The sequence below is a fragment of the Phalacrocorax carbo genome, chromosome 7 (genome assembly GCF_963921805.1).
Source record: "Phalacrocorax carbo chromosome 7, bPhaCar2.1, whole genome shotgun sequence".
NCBI lineage: Eukaryota > Metazoa > Chordata > Aves > Suliformes > Phalacrocoracidae > Phalacrocorax > Phalacrocorax carbo.
In genome coordinates this window covers 55190298-55210958 of record NC_087519.1, presented here as the reverse complement: position 1 = coordinate 55210958, position 20661 = coordinate 55190298, and the positions used below count along the sequence as shown (strand labels likewise).

The 20661-nt window shown below is 40.6% G+C and overlaps 1 protein-coding gene across 8 annotated transcripts in view; it reads left to right on the top strand.

The window, feature by feature from the left end:
• MCF2L2 (MCF.2 cell line derived transforming sequence-like 2) overlaps positions 1-20661 on the top strand; it is a 194232-nt gene that overhangs the window by 80015 nt on the left and 93556 nt on the right. For all 8 annotated transcript variants that reach the window (XM_064458078.1, XM_064458077.1, XM_064458081.1 and 5 more), the window contains 7 exons: positions 969-1083; positions 1746-1865; positions 3177-3368; positions 4191-4382; positions 4788-4965; positions 16189-16292; positions 19738-19826. In XM_064458078.1, the coding sequence (XP_064314148.1) occupies positions 969-1083; positions 1746-1865; positions 3177-3368; positions 4191-4382; positions 4788-4965; positions 16189-16292; positions 19738-19826 (990 nt within the window). The remainder of the gene's footprint in view (positions 1-968; positions 1084-1745; positions 1866-3176; positions 3369-4190; positions 4383-4787; positions 4966-16188; positions 16293-19737; positions 19827-20661) is intronic.

Genomic DNA, 20661 nt, shown 5'->3' with positions numbered 1-20661 from the left:
AGTAAAGCTGAGCTGATATTTTTCACTGAATACTTAGAAATCCTTTAAACAGTCATCTCAAAAGAATGTGCGAATTCATCTTGAATTCAACAGCTAGCTTTGGTTAAAAACATGTTTTTCAGGGATAAATTGAAAACAGAACTCTGTTTTTGAGAGGAATAGGAGGGAGCTATTGGTGTTTGCCCCACTAACTTGATGATTCCAGCACTCACTGAGCTTGTAGGAGATCAGGCCTGGTCCCCTGGCTGCCCAAAAAGTGTCCATCTATTGAAATACAGAGTAGTCAGAGAAGACTTTATTTTCATTTTTTTCTGTTTAAACTGTTCTACTTTGTAATATAATTGATAGATCACTGAGAGACTGTAAGGATGACTCAGTAGTCAGACATTTTACTCAAGATGTATGACACCTTGACACTAATTTCTTTGCGAATAAATGTTTTGTGATTTACACAAAATGAGAATGTCCATGGGAGGTATTATGAACTTCTATTGTTTTAAACGGATTGGGAAAAATTATTCAGTCCATGCCTATTTCTGATGGGCGAAGAAAATGAAAAAGTTGTAAAGTTCTGCTTTAAACATTCCTTAAAATAATAATCACATCATAGTCAATCTGCATTAGCCTCGCGTGAATTATCTTTGAAGAACTGGGTGGAAGGCAGGGAGAGACAGCTGCCTTTTGCTGCCAGCGCATGGAACAGCTCTGAGTTCCTGTTGCAGGTCAGGAGGCAGGACTGCAACTGCCACAGAGGATCCATGTAGTTGTCACTCATCAGTCACACTCCTGCCTGTCCCACTGCAAACTTCATTCTCTTTTGTTTAAGGGAAAGTTGACACAGAGTGTTCTTACATGGGTGTAGGCTCCTCACCACCTCCCTACTCTGCTTTCTGCCATCAACTAGTGTAACTTAAAAGAAATTAGCTGTAGGAAATAACTAAGGTCTTTTCATTCTAATTTCTTAACAGGTTGTTGGCTCAGTTGGATGAAACAGAAAAGGCTTTTGATCAATTTTGGACCAAGCATCACTTAAAACTAGAACAATGCCTGCAGCTTCGACACTTTGAACATGATTTTAGAGAGGTATTTCATTTGTCGGTTCTGTCTAGCCTCCTCTGGTAAATAAGGTCAAATTTTACCCATACTTAGAGTATACTGGCAATCCAAAAAGGAGGCTGGGAGAGAAGCCCTTCATTAAAAAATAGGAAATGGATATTCAAAAATTAAATTCTTGACAGCTATCAGGTATCTTTTGAATTTGAATAAGGCACAGTGAGGAAAGTGCCAGCCTGTTAGGCCAAAATGTAAACCACCAACTTCTTGATAAATCATTTCGCATTTATGTGTGGTGTTACAAAATATCAATTCTATGATGTCAAGTTGCCAATCCCACCAGAGTCTATGGAATGCAGTTCAGAAAGCCCAGCTGTCAGCCGAGAGGCTGGAGTAATACAGATTCTGGAGTAATACAGACTCTGGAGTTACAAGTCTTCAAAACTGTGTGTGCCTAAATAAATACTAAGAGGTGGGGCAACAATCAAGAACAGTTGATTGTTGCTTTTTTCTTTGGCTTTTCCATTTTCGAACAAGCTGAAAGACTAAACTTGAGATGCAGACTCTTCTAAAAGATGTAGGTGGATGTTTAGAAGCCATAGGTTTGTTATAATTTTATGAGCATCTTGTGATGGGCTTTTGGATGTTTTTCATTTGTTTGTTTGTTTTATGTTTTTTCTTGTTGTTTTTAGGTAAAACTGGCACTGGATAATCTCATGGAAGCACAAGCAGGTTTTGCTGACATTGGAAACAGTGTGACTCGAGTGGAGCACCTCCTAAGGGAACAGAAACAACTGGAAGAGAAAGGACAGGTCTGCACTCAATATAGTATTCTAACTGCTATAGACGTGATCTTCTAGACACTTCTCTGTCACTGTCATTACATCATGCTTACTCTCTTTTCATGAGTCATTATTTTAAATTGCAAAACTCAGATCATAATTTCCAGAAGCCAGGGTTGTTCAGACCCAGTGGTTCCGGTTTGTTACTTGGAAACTAGAACCCAGTTCAAAAATCAGTATTTCAAACCAGGAAAGAAGGTTAGGTCCATCTTCGGAATCTGAACAGCTCTGACACCTAATGGGTTACCTTGGCCCGATAAGTTTTAAGACCATTCTATTCAGACTCTTAGCAGTTTGAGGAACACCTGTGCCTTCCAATAAACACCTTTCTTTTGCAGACTTTTGGACTTTGTAATGCCATCAGCTGGTCAGCTGTAATATACAACACATTTAGTGTTATTAGAAAGAACTGAACAAACAAGTACATTGAATCAGAGGAGGATGAACATGCACAAACAGAAAAGCTGATGACTATCGTTTGTAATAATAGGATTAAGCTTTAGAAATACTGCGATTTTTGCACAGCTCTTCTGCAGAAGCCTAAAGGAACAAAAGTTATAGTAGCATGCATTTTCCTTCCATTGCCCACATCACATAACACATTGATGTGCACTCTATTCCCATTAGCCGCCTCTGATTTCATTCTATTGTGACTAAGCTTATGAACTGTACTCAGTCAGTAGGATCTGAAGAGTTTTCCAAAATATGTCTTGAAATAAAAAATGAACTAAAGCATTATAAACAGTGCAATTAGTGAGTGAAAAAAACATAGTTTGTTTAATTATTGGGAACTCTGCACGGACAAAAAGTTGTATAATGAATGTCCCCAGTATGTGAGAAACAAGGCGGCATACGCTCACAGAATCATAGTTATTGCGGAATAATTAAGGATGAAAGGACCTTTGGAGGTCATCTTGTTCAATTCCCCTACTCAAGCAGGGCCACCTAGAACAGCTCGCCCAGGAGGGCAGGTTGTCCAGATGGCTTTTTAAAACCTTCAAGGATTGAGACTCCACAACCTCTCTGGGCAACCTGTTCCAGTGCTCAGTCACCCTCACAGTAAAAAAGTATTTCCTGATGTTCAGGTGGAACTTGTGTTTCAATATACTCGCTGAAAACGAAGTTGGTCTTCAATGTAAACATAAAGTAAAACGTATCATCTAGATTAATATCCCAAACCTTTACCCCCAGGCTACAGCAGGGATTACAGAGATAGATTGTCTTTATTATGCATGTCATTTTAAGATCTAACTTTGGATTTTTTTCTCATTAATTTCACAGGAACCTTTGGAGAAGGCCCAGTCCCTGGCTCTCCATGGAGAACAGCTCATCCAAAACAACCATTATGCAGTTGACTCCATTAGACCAAAGTGTGTTGAACTCAGGCGTATTTGTGATGACTTTACCAATGAAACCAAGAAAAAGTATGATATTTTGGGAAAGTCTCTTGAGCTGCATAAGCAGTTGGATAAGGTGAGTGAACCTTCTCAGGTAACAGCCCTGGTAAGGTTCTACTGAAATCAAATGTTTTGGTAAGCTCAGGTAGTTTGGTTGAAGAGAAAAAGTATTTATTCCTTTTTTCTCCAGAAACTGTTACTATAAAAATTGGAGCAGTAGCTTCCCATAATTATGGTCTTAAAATGATGAAAAGTAGGACATAAAACTAAGAAAAAATTGAGCTAGGCCTAAATTTGAAATGGTAAGCAAATGTATTCCAGTGCTTAAAAAGGAACTGGTTGTTTAGTTACTGCTTACTGCTTGTTCAGCTGTTTTCACTTTCTCTGATCTAGCTAGGGTGGCAAGCTAAATGCTTTGAGAATGTCTGCATGCTATTCCAGCCTCCTCTGAAACATGAATTACCAAAATTTTACGGTAAAAACCTGCTCTGGAGTATTTGTAACTGAGTTTTATAGGCCGAAGAAATGTTGGGGAGTTTTGATATAGTTCAAATATTCATTCTGGTTTTTGGATAATTGTGTGACTGAACACTGAAATGAGGTACTACAGCTAACGGATTTGCTTTGCAGCAACCACAGTAACAATACTCCTCTTTGCTCAGAATATTGTTATTTTACGTGTTACATCTAGCCCTTGAGAGCTGAACTGAACTTGCTATTATTCTACATATCTAGGTGGGGTAACTTGTGGCCAGGAATTGTTGGGTGCTATGAAGTAACATTTGTTCCCCTTAGTGCCATGTTAGGGCAAACCTGTATTTCATGGAGTAGAAGCAACAATTCACAACATGGACTGTCAGTGATGATGGAGTTGTCCTTTCCCTGTTTTTCTTTAAAGGCAAGCCAATGGTGTGAAGCTGGAATCTACCTCTTAGCTTCCCAAGCTGTGGACAAGTGCCAGACACAAGAGGGAGCTGAAACTGCACTCACTGAAATTGAGAAGTTCCTGGTAACAGCTAAGGAACACCAGCTCTCTAACCCGAAGGAATTCTACAATCAGTTTGACATGATCCTCACCCCTGAAATAAAGGTAAAACCCCTCAGATGTGCATGCACTCACTTAGAATTTCAAAAGTACCAACTGCCTTGTACATGAGAGTGTACTGGGCTATATATTTGAGTCTACTCAAATATGCCTCTTTTCTTACACCAAAAGGGCACAGAGGTGAGCAGCTGGAGCAGTAAGTTTTACTCAGATGAGTAATCATGGAACACATATGTGATTTTCTTCAGAGTAGTGCTAGAAAGATTGCATGAATCACCATGTCCTACTCAGTGAAACCAAGATCTGTGCAGAGTGCGTGGGCCAGATTGCATTAAACTGCAGCACAGTATGATCTTCAGCTCTAGACTGACTCTGGGTACCAGAAGTAATTTCTTAACTTCTTCAGTCCAGCACTGACAACCATCTGTTGTTTACCTTTTCTTTGCCTAGGCCAATGCCCAAAGAATTCTACAAAAACTAGAAGACGTACAAGAAATGTTTGACAAGAGGCAAGTTAGTCTGAAGAAGCTGGCAGCCAAACAGACCCGGCCAGTACAACCTGTTGCCCCTCATCCTGAATCTTCCCCAAAGCGAGCATCACCAAAGATTACCAGACCAGCAGGAGCAGGTAGGCTATGAACAGCTGCTTTCAGATACACACCAATGTTTTGTCCACATGGTCCTGTTTAATTTTTGTTGTCAGAATGTAAACTTGCATTTGATGTTCAGTGTCAGCCTTGTAGGCCCAGCTGTTAAAAATTAATGTGACGTATCTGTCGCTGCAAACATACAAACAAGGGTGTATCAGAAAAAGTTCAGGCTTCTCCTTCTAGGTCTTCTCTACAGAGTACATTTCTATACTGTTTCTCAGTGTGTCTTATATTGCTAATTCTTGAATACCCAAACCAGGCTAGTCACTGCAAATATGCAAAGTAAGCATGAGAACCTCTTCTACATTGCATGCACTGTATTGTGAACATTTGGCTTTAAAGGGTCACAATCCCTCAAGTTTCAGTCAGATACTTTCGAAGGTTAAGGGTTCATTAGTGACACTGAGTCATTTGTGCAATTTTTGCTTTTTCCGTCTACATAACTGCTTAAGCACTTTCTTGTGTTGTCGTTTGCTGACTGTACATTGCTGAATATTGCTTCTGTTGGAATTTACTGCAAGTTCCGGATTTGAGGTTAGCATGTGCCTTTAACCAAGATAACTATTTTCTGGACAAAAGAACCTGGGTGAAGCTACTTTGAAATAATGCATCTTGGAGACTAGCTACCCTGTACTTGGTGGCAGGAACAGGTTGCCCCTTTTCAGCAATTTCAGGGATTAAAAAATGGAACCTTAAGGTTCCATTCCCTTTTTAAAAAGGGAACCTTTAGCAAATAGCCTTGGAAAAAACCCTAATTTGCATGAAGAGCATGCAATAAACTTTTTCTGAAGAGGAAGATTAGGATGGCCAGTAGCCTCACCGTTTTGCCCTCTAGGCATACTACCATAAGGTCAGACAAATGTCCCTCTTGCTCTCCTCTGCTCCCCATCACTCATCCTTTCTCACCAAGGAAGATCACCATCATCTTCCAGTTGCCATGCCAGTCTGACATCTGTACTTCCCCCCCTGCCAACCCATGCTCTCCGTGTTCCTAACACACAGTTGCTACCTCAAGTTTCAGCTTCATGATTGGCTTAAGGCAAGCTGAGACCACAATGCATTTGAAGAGATTCTGCTCTGCTACCCACACATCCTCCAGCAATTAGCCGTATGAGTTGTGATTTACCTTGAAAACTCAATGAACTGACCACAAAAATGTAGTAGTTAGTTTTCCATTGCATGACTTAGAAAAATGTAGGGAGATACGGAGATCACACAGCCCAATCACCTGCTCAAAGCAGGACTAACTTCAAAGTTGATCAGATTGTTCACTGCATGGCTACTAGTGCTGAAGCAAAGAAAGTTGAAAAAAAATGGGGTTATAGGGTCACTAGGTCAGAGCTAGTTAGTCCCTATTAATGGTAGTTTTAGAATGGCTTTCACCTATTGTGAAACTATACCTTCAGGCTAAAAGCTAGTCTTGCATTTCTGTTTATGCATGCAATCTCTGTGTTTGTGTTCAGACATTGATAAGTAGACTACAGCATCTCAGATTCTTTGTGCCTGAAGACGTTTGACCTAGAGTACCTCTGTAAAAAGAAACAGAAGTCCCTGACTATCTACAGCTTATCCTAGGGCTCAAAACCAGTTACTCTGACCGCTGTGAACAGTGCGTGCGTATTTACATATACTGTGTAATGGCATCCTTTGGGTATTATCCAACTGCCCACTACAAAGAGTTATACTTCAAATTTTCTGAGTGGCCTTTCCCTCAGAATGCCAAAGCACTCGCAAGTACTGGTAAGTATTCTAACCTCTTTTTTTTTATTCAGAAAGAAAACCGAAGCACAGATAAACTGAGTGATTCACCAAGGGGTTTCACAGTCAGTCTGAAATGTGGCTGAGAATAGAAATAGGGACACTAAGTTCTATTCTAAGCCTTGAAAATGAGGCTGTGAAATTCTGTTCTTATTGAAGCTACCCTCTTTTGGACTTCCCTCTGTGCCCTTTTTTTCACAATCACAGGATCAATGCAGAATCAGCATTTATTTATGGGGAGAATTTATTGAAATTATGGAAAAATGAAAGAGGCTAAAAGCACCTTCTTGAAACGGATATTGTAACTCATTGTTATTTGTTACCCAGGACATTTCTAAAAGCTTGCAAAATAGAATATGGCAACAGGAAAATACCGTGTTCCTAGGCTGTGTAAATTCAAAGGCAGGCAAAGGTCATAAAATGTGGTAATCAGAAATAGAAGACCAGAAAGAAAGGCTTTTGTCCCCAGGCAGCAGGTGTTACAATACCATGGCAGCATTGCAGCGGTTGTATGTGAAAGGAAAAATTGCATTCATTCCACAATAGCTTTTGTTTTGTTTTATTCTGTTTTTACTTGCTGACTCTCCATTTCCCTAACAAGGAGTGGTAGGGAAAATTCAATCCAATTCAGGGTGCTAATGGAAAAATATTAACAGATGTGATGGCTCAGGCATGAAATGCTCCATTATTGTAACTGTGAGGCTCTTCATTTTACATGGGTATATACATAGCTGCATACAGGCAGAGATGATACCATGTATGAGAGAATGGGCAGATTTCTATCAGGAAAATGACTGTGACAGTTTCTTACGTCTGTGTCCTTATGGACTCTGGTGACTCTTGGCAAAGTCTTAGCTTAGTGAAGATCTAGAAAGGCAGCACAGGGCTGCACTGTAAACCCTCCCTCACCCAATGCTTTTCTGTGGGTCTGGAAATTCTGAAGCAAAATATTAAATTCATCCCATTTTTGCTTGAAGCTTTTGGTTTCACAAATGAACTTGTAAATTTTGCAGGAACAGGCCTGTTCAACATTAAAAAACTAGTACTGGAATTATCATCATGCTCAAAAGTTTATGCCAGCTGGACTTGACACACATTTTAGCTACAGGAATCTGCTTAAATATTATTCACAGATCAACCCAGAAAAGGCAGAAAACCCTCTGCGGACCCTTTTATAATAAGTGCCTTAAAAATACTTAAGTAGTATTTATGACACCTTATTTCAAGGAGAACTCTCTTTACTCCCAGTGGAAGCTGCTTGAATACTGCTAATGGCTAAACTTGTCCCTGTATGTGTTGGGATTAAAGAGGTGGCACTTGATGGGGAAATTCCTGTGCTCTAGTTCACTTCTGCGGGCACCATTTTTGATCATTTGACTCTATGTTTGGACTGTGTTTCTGTTCAAAACTCCTTTGCTGGAGTGAATTGGGATAGGTCCACAAAGTTAGACCATGAGGCTAGTATTGCCCATAGGCCGTCAGGCACAGTGGGATAAGCCACAGAGCTGTAAAGGATAACGTAAGCTATTAGCACTTCTCTATTTTCACTTGCTTGTAATTCTCCCGAACTCTAACCCCTTGAAATAAAACTTTCCCAAAGGCTGTATTCTTCAGCCTGATGCTTTCTTGGAAAACTTCAGTAAAAAATGGTTTGGCCATCTCAGTGAACAAGGCTAGTAAAATTGTCTTGTTTTAGTTACCTTTGTGGCAAGAGCTGGAACATGGCAGTACAAAATAGTTTTGTTCCTTCCTAAAGCGTCCAGATTTGGCAGAATTATAAACATGTGGGGGAAAAAAAGAGAATATCAACTCATACACATTCATTATGTATGAACTTGCTACAGTTTGGGTCCTATGGTCTCATTTCCTTTGTTGTCAGCAAAAATCTTTGGAACCCAGAGGCAAAATGTTACTTATCCCCTGCACTGCTTGTCTCCTTATAGTGTGATCTTGCAGCAGCTTAAGCCCTTCTTAAAACAGAAGTGTGTGGCCAGAGGTTGGGAAGAAAGGGAGAGCTGTACCAGACCCAGGTCAGATGGGTTTTGACTGTTCTGGAGTCAGCCCTGAAACTGTGACTACTTACTCCTGCTCTTAATCCGGCTGACATGGAAAAGAGAAGCTGGAGCAGTAGGTGTAAAGGTTTCAACCCTGTTAAAAACGCATGTGAGTGTAAAGGTGATTCAGCTTAGTGCAGTTTTTGGGGTTATGTTTTTAATAACTTGTGCAGCTACATAAAGAAATCTACATTGAAAGAACAGTGGAAGACTGAAATCAGAATTGCTGGGCAGGGCACGTGCTCTTGAACACGTGAAGTGGCATATCATCCTCAGTAACCTGAAAATTCAGTTCTAAAAATGCCAAGCTGGCCTCCAGAAGTAGTGTATCCTCTTTTGATCTTTATCTATGGAACTCAGAGATCTCTGGGTGGTTGGTAACAACCTGTTACCTCTGAGAAATATTTTGAAAACAGCTCAGTAAATATTTATGAAGCACTTGAATTGTAAAAATGACTATTGGTAAAAAGACAGTTATTTTCAGAGCAGGGATTGAAATAGCATAGGGATAGTAAAGCTCTGGGCTCCCACTGAGAAACGCAGAGAAATCAAAATAGTGAATAGCTGCTCATGACTTAAGTGCTTTTGATTCCATGCACTAAATGAGGCAAAGATTCTTAGAGGAGGGTGGACCCAGATGCTTTAGCAGCAAAGGGACAAAATTAGGGTTGCTCATGTAGCTTTGCTTCTGGCATCTCCTGTCTTCTAGATAGTATAGAATATTCACCTAGAGATTTTGTGCACAACATAAATGCAAAATACAGGAGTAGAAATGGCAAAATTTTTGTGAGCTCATTAAGCAAATAACATGTTTAACAGCACATTGCACACAAAATCCATGACTCACCCTACAAACATCTTAGAAGGCCAGCTTGGAACATAAAATTCATATGGGGGAACACAGCTGGATCCTTTTCAGTTCTTTGAATACTATAATTCAAACTGGTTCCATCTCAGTTAAATGGGTATGACCGCTCATTGGATCCATTCCAGCGTTCCTCACAGTCACTAATGCATAACATTCACTAACTAGTAACATCTGGATAGAGGATGAAAGAAGAATGTCTTGCAAGAGTCTGGGGATGTGTGCAGGAGAAGTGAGGCTGCAGAGAGATTAGCTGACTCAGAAAAGATGGTTCATGTGATTTTCATTAATGGTTTTGGGAAACCACCAGTTTCTATAGTTCAAGATATTTCTATAAATGAAATAGAGAAAAGGAAAAGTTGCTTTCAGTTTTGCGGCTGTAGGTCTGCTATCGCACTTGGCCAAGTCTGAGGAAACCAAGGAGTGTGTCTCCTTGCAGAATAATATTCTACATACAGGGGCCTCGCTCTGTGCTTCTTACATGGGTACATTTTCAGGGGGCTTGACAGCAATTTTGCTAGAACAAAGTAGTATAAATTATGTTGCCTAACTCTGGAAAAGACTTTCTCTGTTAAATCATTAAATCTGTATTAAATCACCTTAGATGCTCTGGTATTTCTTTAGCTGTCTAAGCATGCTGTTTTGCCATCACCAGCATTCAAAACCACTATTAAGTCATTAATTATCTTCAAAGTCATGTTCCTGTGGGATAGCATGAGCTGCTAGCCCCAGTCAACAGTTTAGCAGACCAGTTGTTTCCAGGCCTGTTCTTGCCAAACGACTTTGATTCTGCTGTAGGTGGTTAGTGAGAATGCACAAGCTCTCCCACAGAACAGATGGGGGAGCATGTGGTTGGGAAGCTCATGCAAGACCTGAACGTAAAGCATGGTACTTATTTGAGGGGGGCTTTGAACATCTTGCAAGTGCTGGGTGTGCGTCATAACCCTTGACTAGAGTCTGTGTCTCTTGCTAGCTAATGAGTTTTATTTACTCTAGCAGGAGCAAACTTGAGGCCAACTCTCTCTGAGCACCTGGGAGCTATGCACAGTTCTGTCTGTGCTTCATTGTGTGATGTAGCCCCTCTGTGAGAGATGAACTCCTGGGAGATGGTGCCCGTACCCTGCCATGCAGGAGCAGGGTGGGGAAATGGACGAAACCACAGCCTTTCCTCACAAGCAGCACAGCAAGTTGTCCTCACTGAATTTATTTCAGTCCTGGAGTGGTGGAGAGACTACAAAGCAACACTGAGAACATAAGAATACGCCCTTTCCTAGCAGCTTTAGGGACAGTACAGCCCACATTGCCACTTGCTGTAGGCTAGGCAGTAAAACCGTAATTCCATACTTACCATGCAATGTGTTCATAAGAAGCTAGTAAGCAGTACTAAAGACCCATAGGAGAAGCACAATGGTGCTTCAGGTAAATGCAAGTGATAGACCTAAACCCTGATATACTGTAAATATCCTTGCAATAAAAAGTTTACCTCTGCATACAGGGCCGTTTGACAATACTTGCTTTAAAAGCAGCATCAAGCAATTTAAAATATTAATGAGTTCAAAATGAAATCTTCCTTATTATCCAGGGGAGTACTGTGAAATAGTAGGATGAAAACAACCTTGAAACCATGCAGACCTTAGATTATTTATAGATATAGTTTTCTTTTATTCCTGTGTCTTTGTTCTTTCAGTAGGCAGTTGAACAGTATAACTTGCAGCTTCCTCAGCAGTACAGTACAGTAATGACCTTGAACTGGCCAACTGTGCTGAATTTTATAAGGGATTTTCCCTTATAAAGTATTTCCAGTTCCTCAGTAATTAGTGCAATAGTAATTGGCAGGTATTTGGGCTGTTTCTTTCTAAATGACTCCAGAAACTACTTAAATGTAGTGACATGCAGCGGTTTCTGAATATGGGCCAGTCAGTAACTCAAAAACACTCTGGACCATAACCAAAGCCAGGTTGCTTCCTGTTTTCAATTCATTTCTGGGTCAAATTGGAAGGGGAAAGTCAATCTGAATCAAGTTCACCCTCGAAATATAAGCGGTTGGATTGGACTGTCTCCTTATCTTGTATCTGCCTCCTTCCTTCTGAAATGTCTTGCTGATGAAGCCAAGACTAAGCTAGTAAACTGACCGGAGTAGTTTGGTGGATCAATAAGCATCTGCACTTGGGCTTTCTGCGAGTGCCTCATCTTTCCATTAAACTGTCCAGTGCTATCTTTCCTGGGTCACCTGGAGCTGTCCGAGTTTGTAAGTTGTGATCCAGACATCGAAGTCCTAACTGATTCCCATGTTTTCTGCTGACTGCTTTCGGCCAGGATTTTCATACCACTGTCAACCAGCCCTTCAAGCTGTAAAGTTATCTGATTAATGAATAAGTCAAACAACTTGGTATTGCTGACTATGCTGTTCTAAGCAAAAGTTCTCATGTTTCCTAATGCTATCTCCTTCGCTTCTGTTCCTTTTAATAACACATCCAGTATATAAAACTTTGGAATTAGCTTTGTAGAGCAATCCAATGGACTGAACTCAGATAGGGTAATTGAACATTGGCAGCATATCTAGGGTATTCAGGAGTGCCTGGTAAGTGTGTGGGGAAGAGTGTGAAACAATGCCTTTGTTTTAATTGAATCAGGATTTTTGTGATCAAGTCTTAGATAAATAGGATATGGTTGGGAGACGCTCTAGTGTTGTCAGTGTGATAGGTATGATCACAGCCTGCATCTTGTCAATGTGTCTCTATATGAGAATTTAAGGCTAAACAGAATCTTCAGGATGCATTAGTATGGAAAATAGTGAATTTGCTGATGTTTGTAATCACTTTTACTCAGGGATTCATGGGGAAAAACATAGAAGGACCTGTTTGAAAATTTATCAAAGAGTTGATGAAGGTTGGTATTATGGTTTTGCCAATGGTAGAAAACATTCTCCTTGCAGATTAGAAAGGTATGAAGAACTTTGACAATAAGGACAAATGGCTTATATTTGCTGCATCTTGCTTTTTATTTTTCACCTTGGTTTCAAAATGTCAGTACATCACTTTCTGGGTGAAATAACAATACCTTTGAAAGAACAATTACTACTTCATGGGAGGTTTTCTTTGGGGAGGGAAAAAGGCATCTGTTGAAAGTAGCGCTCAAAATAAAAACAAATCCCCTGCTGAATATTCTGAAAGAGAGTGTTGGAAGAACCAACCTTGCCTGGAAAGATGAGCAGAAGGCTGAGGTACTTAATGCTTTCTTTGCCTCAGTCTTTAATAGTCAGACTGGTCTTCCTCAGGGTTGTCAGACCCCTGTGCTGGGAGATGGAGCTAGTATGCAGAATGAAGTCCCAGTTGTTGAAGAGGTGGCAGTCACCGACCTGCTCCTTCACCTGGATGTTCACAAGTCCATGGGGCCAGATGGGATCCACCCGAGGATACTGAGGGAGCTGGCAGAGGAGCTCGCCAAGCCACTCTCCATCATTTATCAGCAGTCCTGGTCAACCGGGGAGGTCCCAGATGACTGGAAACTAGTGAATGTGACGCCCCTCTACAAGAAGGGTTGGAAGGAGGACCTGGGGAACTACAGGCCTGTCAGCCTGACCTCGGTGCGGGGAAAGGTCATGGAGCAGATCATCCTGAATGCCATTATGTGGCACGTGTGGGACAACCAGGGGATCGGGCTCAGCCAGCATGGGTTTATGAAAGGGAGGTCCTGCCTCACTACCCTGGTCTCCTTCTATGATAAGGTGACCCGCTTAGTGGATGAGGGGAAGGCTGCGGACGTTGTCTACTTGGACTTTAGTAAGGCCTTTGACACTGTCTCCCACAGCATTCTCCTGGAGAAGCTGGGTGCTGACGGCTTGGACAAGTGCACTCTGCGCTGGGTTAAAACCTGGCTGGACAGCCAAGCCCAGAGAGTGGTGGTGAACGGAGTCAAATCCGGTTGGCGGCCAGTCACGAGTGGTGTTCCCCAGGGCTCAGTGTCGGGGCCGGTCCTGTTCAATATCTTCACTGAAGATCTGGATGAGGGGATTGAGTGCACCCTCAGTCAGTTTGCAGATGACACCAAGCTGGGTGGAAGTGTCGATCTACTGGAGGGCAGGAAGGCCCTACAGAGGGACCTGGACAGGCTGGATCGCTGGGCTGGAGCCAACGGTATGAGATTCAACAAGGCCAAGGACCGGGTCCTGCACTTGGGTCACAACAACCCTGCAACGCTACAGGCTTGGGGAGGAGTGGCTGGAGAGCTGCCTGGAGGAAAAGGACCTGGGGGTGTTGGTTGACAGCTGGCTGAGCATGAGCCGGCAGTGTGCTCAGGTGGCCAAGAAGGCCAATGGCACCCGGGCTTGTATCAGGAATAGTGTGGCCAGCAGGAGGAGGGAGATGATAGTGCCCCTGTACTCGGCACTGGTGAGGCCGCACCTCAAGTACTGTGTGCAGTTTTGGGCCCCTCACTACAAGGAGGACACTGAGGTGCTGGAGCGTGTCCAGAGAAGGGCAATGAAGTTGATGAAGGGTCTAGAGAACAAGTCTTATGAGGAGCAGCTGAGGGAGCTGGGGTTGTTTAGTCTGGAGGAGGCTGAGGAGAGACCTTATTAGAGACCTTATTGCTCTCTGCAACTACCTGAAAGGAGGTTGTAGTGAGGCGGGGGTCGGTCTCTTCTCCCCAGTAACAAGCGATGGGACGAAAGGAAATGGCCTCAAGCTGCATCAGGGAAGGTTTAGGCTGGACATTAGGAAAAAATTCTTCACCGAAAGGGCTGTCAGGCATCGGAACAGGCTGCCCAGGGAGGTGGTTGAGTCTCCGTCCCTGGAGGTATTTAAAAGAAGGGTAGGTGTGGTGCTTGAGGATATGGTTTAGTGGTGGACTTGGCTGTGATAGGTTAGCGGTTGAACTCGATGATCTTAAGGGTCTTTTCCAACCTTAACGATTCTATGGTTCTGTGTTGACATTTGCACTTCACCTCAGTCCTGGGAACCATCAGAATCTTCTACTGGTCAATTATAGCTGCTGGTGGCTACCAGACTTTGCTGTTCTGTTGAAGAACCTTTCTAATGTGGAGCCATTGTGAGGAAGCAATAGGCATGAAATGGGCATTGGCAAATCCCCATGTCATTCAGCGTGGGATAAAACCAGGAAGATTTAGGAAAGGGCTGGAGAGAGGCTGCTTTAATTAATTCTCCTCCCTGCTGCACAATAAGGCAGTTGAAAAGACACAGGGTAGAAGACATGTCAGCTTCTGCTATTATTGTCTGTGAAACTGAGATGTTGTCTTTTTAACTGCATATAATTTGGACTGTTTCTATGCTTCCCCCCACCCTCCTTAAAGGAAGAATTTAATGACAAGGGCATTTGAAAATGTGTTAATGTTTCTTTTAAAAAAAGCATTCAACCCTCTCCTACATGAATCTTTTGATACTATGTCCTCCCCATTCAAAGATGTCTGAATCTTTTTTATTGCATCCCTCAGCTTCTCCCAGAGAAGAAAAAGTTATTATGACCACTAAGACTCTCAACACCTCAAAACATTAAATTTGGTGAAATAATTTAAACAGAATGTTACTGGATGCTTGTATTTTTGGAAGAGTTCTTGTTCACTTATAAAGTTTTCCCAGAATAAAACTGAAAAGGACTTAATCTCAGAATTGCCACAATTTTGTTCCTTGTTGCCTGACCCAGATTCTTTAATCATTTAATCTGGTATTCATCTCTGTTTTTACCTTGATGTGCACGGTTGCCTGTATCAGTTCAGCAACTAAGAAAAAGGAGAGCACTGTTTGCCTTGTACTTATAAAACATGCACTGTGAACTCATTATCAATTTAAAACAAAGATACAAACTGTAACAGAGATTATTTTCTACTCAAGCCAAATGTATGATTCCCCGTCTCATAGTTCTCAGCAGTCTGAGGATGATCATCTAGTAGCATTAGACAACTCACTGTCAACTGTGGGTTACAGAGCCTGCAACGCCCAGCAAACCTGACACAACAGAGCATATTCTGAAATAATTTCCTTGGATTCACTGTCATTACATATATGGTCACAGTGACTTGTTGAACACCTGTGCGATTACTGTTTTGAGACTTGTTCATGTGATGAAACCTTACACAGAACAATCCTTTATAATCCAACATCAGCAAACCATTACCAGAACCAAAATTTCCCTTTTTTGGGAACCCACACAAGTAACAACACCTAAGCTGAAAAACTATGCAAGTGAAAATAACCCAACTGTTGATACAGCTGGCTAACATTTACCTGTGCTACCCTGAAGATGGTTGCCAGGAAGGACGCCAAACCAAACTAGTCATTACAGCATAGAGCTGTAGGTGCCATGTCAAGGCACAACGGAGCACCAGACAACGCAGCCCATCCCTCGTGCCAGCTGGTCTTTCACCACTTCAGCACAATTCAGTTCTCTAAACCAGGTCTCAGTTACCACTGATGGGACAGGATCTTTGCTCATTGCTTTTATTAGAAAGTAGGATTTCAAGTTCTGACACACATTTTCTAATATTACTCTTTTTTATACTCCTTCAGCTACCAACAGGAGGTCCACAGAAATTTCCTGCCCCCCGAAATCTGTTTCTGAAGTAGAGTTATCAAAAAAGAAAAACATTAAGAAGACTAAAGGTGGAATTAAGGTAGGTGTACCTGTGTTTTGGGGACATCCTGTATTGTGAGAGAACTCAAAACAACATAAATACAGGTTTACATATTTATACTAGGAATTAAAAAATTGAATGTTTACAAGTTAATTCTCTAGTAAGCTTTTTTTTTTTAACACTTCACGTTGCAGTTTGAAAGTTACTCAGATGATGGTGTTAGAAAAGATTCATGCTCACATACGTGGAAAACCAAGTTACACTAAAGCAGAAATCACTTTCAAAGGATGAAAGGGGAAATGCGGAAGGAATGTGCAACAATAATATATTGAAGTGCCTGTCCTTTCTTATAGCATATGAACTATTTTGTTTCTAAAACTGGAATCTTATTCTAGCTCCTCTGAAGTTGACATGTGTTATGTTCAGGGTTTTACAAAGTTATATATTTTTCCTCATTTAAATATTTTCTAAGGGTATTTTCTACACAAAGGAGGAAAGACTAGCCATTTAATTCTTAATAAACCAACCAACAAATGAACAAAAGCCCAAGGAAAAATTCCACTGTTACCTGTTGCTGCACAGGCAAGTAAGGTTCAGGGAAGTGTATTTTGCTTTTGTGTCTCTATGATGAGATTTTTTGCATTATTGTTTCTGTAGCAAGATTCTGTTTAGGACTCTATGGACATCCTTATCCTTTCCTCCCTATTCCCAAGCTTTACAGCATTTAAGAGTCCTGCCTTTACAGCAGAGTCTTTTGTTTGAGCTGTAGAGACTGACTGGGATAACAACACAGCCTTTTGGCCCTCCTTCAGTATTTCATGACTGGAAACAGAAGGATCCAGAAACTTCATTCATCTGTAATTCCTGTAACTGAGATGAAGTACAGCTGTATTCTGAAACTTTTCATTTGCCCAAGCTAGCTGAAATAGCTGCTTGCAGAGACCGGACTCCTTTCTTTCCCTGCCAAATTAATGTAATACCATATTTTTCTTATTTAAAATGTTTGGGTTTAGACCATGTAAACATACCAGTGAGAGACACAGGAGTAACATTGGAATTGTATTCTGAATGGTCTGTGCACAAATGTTTTGTAATTGCCAGCATCCCCTTCAGTTACAAGTTTACAGGAAAAAAAAAAAAAAAAGACAAAAAAAGGACAAAACCTGAAAGATATGCAGTGCCATTCACTCCTAACCTTTTAAATATCCCTTTGCTGTAATTTTCTTGCCTCTTCCCTGCATTAGGGTTCATATTATGAGCTCTTTAGGGTAGCACATCGTTAGAATGGCAAAAAATGCTATTTAAAGTATGTTTTGAGAAAGGAAAAAAAAAAAGAGACGGTCCTGACTGTTGAGGGAAATAATACAACTAATATTCAGAAAAGAATAGCAAAAGAGGTTGGGTAGTGTGGGAGAGAGGTATGATCTTGATCTGGCTGCCTTAGGAAGGTGTGATGAAAACAGCAAGTAGCCCATTTCATGCTGTTCAGCAGTTTGGGGGCAGAAGAGGAGGAAGGGAATAAGCTTTGCCATTACATCTCTGGGGGAAGGTAATCACAGAATCACAAGTTGGAAGGGACCTCAGGGATCATCTAGTCCAACCTAATATACCAACCTAAAATAGGTTACATACCAGGGAGGAGATGACACACTAGTCCCTGCCATGGTTAACTTTTTCATAGCTCATTAATTATTTTAAAGGTGATTTTTAAAGGTGAGCTCTATATGAGAACATAGCTAATAATGGAGATCACATTTTATGATAAGAGTTCTCTAGGTGTTTTCCAGTTGAGTCCATTATTATTGAAGGTATTCCTAAAAGAAACATTTTGGACTTTGATTTTTAATGAGTAATTCACAGAACAGAACTCTTACATTAGCACTTTTTACACCAGTAGTAGCCAACACATGGATGTGCTACTTTGGCCTAAATATTTAAAAATGGTTTAATCCTGTTAGTGCAGAAATTCCACACAGATCAGAACCACTTGTTTTAGTTCCACCCCACCCCTCGGGGGGATGAGAATATTTAGGTGAAAAAGGGGAGGAATAGTACTACCCTGAGGCACAAAAAGCTTAAAATGTATCAAGTGTCTACCCAGCACAACTGTAGTGTTTAATTTTAACTTATGATATAATGCAAGCTACTTCAACCTAACTCTTCTGCTGTCCATACCCCTGACTTACTCATACGTTTGCCCTTTTTTTCCCTAAAGCTGATAAGATTCAATTCAGTCTGATAAAATTCAATCCATTTTCTAATGTAGCCAAACCAGCCTACAACTTCAGCAAGAAGCACAGAATAAAATCTAGTTAGGAGCAGGAACATACAGCTGCTCTCACCTTCGTCCAGACTCACAGAAAGTGACTTCGGAATTAACTGTAGTCTTGTCAGCAACGCAAGTAGTCAGTTGCATTCCTCCCCCATAGTTAGGTATATGCAACAACATGGTACAGGCTTTATAAAAACATCCATCCGTTCACTTTTAAATCTACTTTCCAAGACTACAATGCAAATTATGCCCCCTCTCCTTCCCTCCCATTTTTTGTGTAAAATTTGTATTTTATTTGTTCTGATAATAGTTCAGGTGAGGATAGTTTATTAATGGATTCAGCCATCATCATAAACCAGCTAAATAATTTAGCTACATGGAATACAAGACAGGCAACTGCTTTTTCCCACCCTGAACCAGCTCTTAAAAATGGAAGTGCTCAGGAACTTAAAGATTCTATTGGAGTTTAATTATGGGCTTGGATTAACTGCAAACTCAGCAGCTGAGTTGTTTCACTGAATTTGAAGAGATTGCCTTTGAATAAGCCCAAGTAGTGCTTGGTACTTTTAAAGCTGCAGGCAAAAGGAGGAAAAGACTACTGAAAACTTGCCTGGAGCACACCTGAAATGATCCAACTCTGCAAGACTGGATAAGGAAGTAGGTTAATGTTTATCGAACTATTATGTAAAAAGCTCCAGTCCATTTCAACCTGGGGACAGCTCTTGCACATGTATACTGTACTCAGTATTTATGGGTATGCACTGTCTTACCTAATATTGTTACTAGTACAAAGACACTTCTCAGCAGCACAAGACAGTTTCCCTAGACTTCTCCCTATGGCACTGTACAAAAAATTCTGAAAACTTGAAGTCTTTGTTTCCCAAACAAGTATTTCAGAATCTAAGGAACAAACTTATGCCTGTAATTATCTATATAAGGAGATAATTCACCTTTTATGGTGAAAGAACATAAAGACTTTGCCTGGAGTCAAGAATGTCTCCTGTGCCAACACTGAGCAAGGAAGTAGTAAAATAGATAGAGGAGGTGGTATTGATTTACAACCTGCACATCTGGAATTCAGTTATTTTAACTTGTCCAGTAACTTACTAGGCTAGGTAGGATTTTGTTTTTGTTCTTTTAAAGAGTTAAAGTTGTCTAAAGAAAGCATCAGCAATTAAGTATTTTCACTTTTAATGTGTCCTTTTCATTCAGATTGAAGTGATGCATGAAGCTAGTCAAGGAGGATCTAGCAGAGTCCTGGTGATGAGTGAAAGTGATGAGAACTTGTCAACAAGAAGGAGGTAAGGCCACACACATGAGCCAGTATAATTTTTTTTTTTTGAATGTAATCAAGTCACTGAAATGGTTACAGCTGTGCATTTATACATAGACTATCAGATGGAAAAACAAGCAAGATTTATCTTTTGTTTTGGGTTGAGGGCTTGCTTGGTGGTTCTTTTTTTGCAATTTTAATTACATGATATGAGAATATAAACATTACAATAAGCCTTGCATGTATTTACAAAAAAGCAGTGTTAAAGATCATCTCGTTGTGTTCAGGATATTAATATTTGATGATATGTCCCTAAGCAGCTTCTGGATTTTTTTTAAATGTAAGCAATAATCTCCCTTTCTGCGAAGTCTTGAGACAGAGATTTTTCATGATGTATTCTAAAACATTAAATACTGAAGTAATTTAGTTTAAGAAAAAGTACCAAGAAAACCCAGTTTAATTTAGTTGAACTGCACTGTTTCTAGGCCAAAGGGAGCAATTAAAAAAAAAAAGAAAACCAACAACAACAAAAAAACCCACCACACACAACACGACCCCCCCCCGCAATAAGCCAAACCACACTTCCTTTGTTCTCTTAAGTATAAATTATCTCAATCACACCAATGTTATGCCCCTCTCGCACAGATAAACACTGAAATTACTTGACACAAAAGACTACATTTCTAAAAACACTAGCTTGATACATTACGCTAGACACATTGGAGACACGTACAAAAATGCAACTTATTACTATCTGAATTTAATTATACCCTATGAAAATACTATGACTGGTCTCCAAACCATCAGCTAGCTTTCAAAAGGTGGAAAGTGTGATCTGAAATAGAACTTTAGATAGATACATA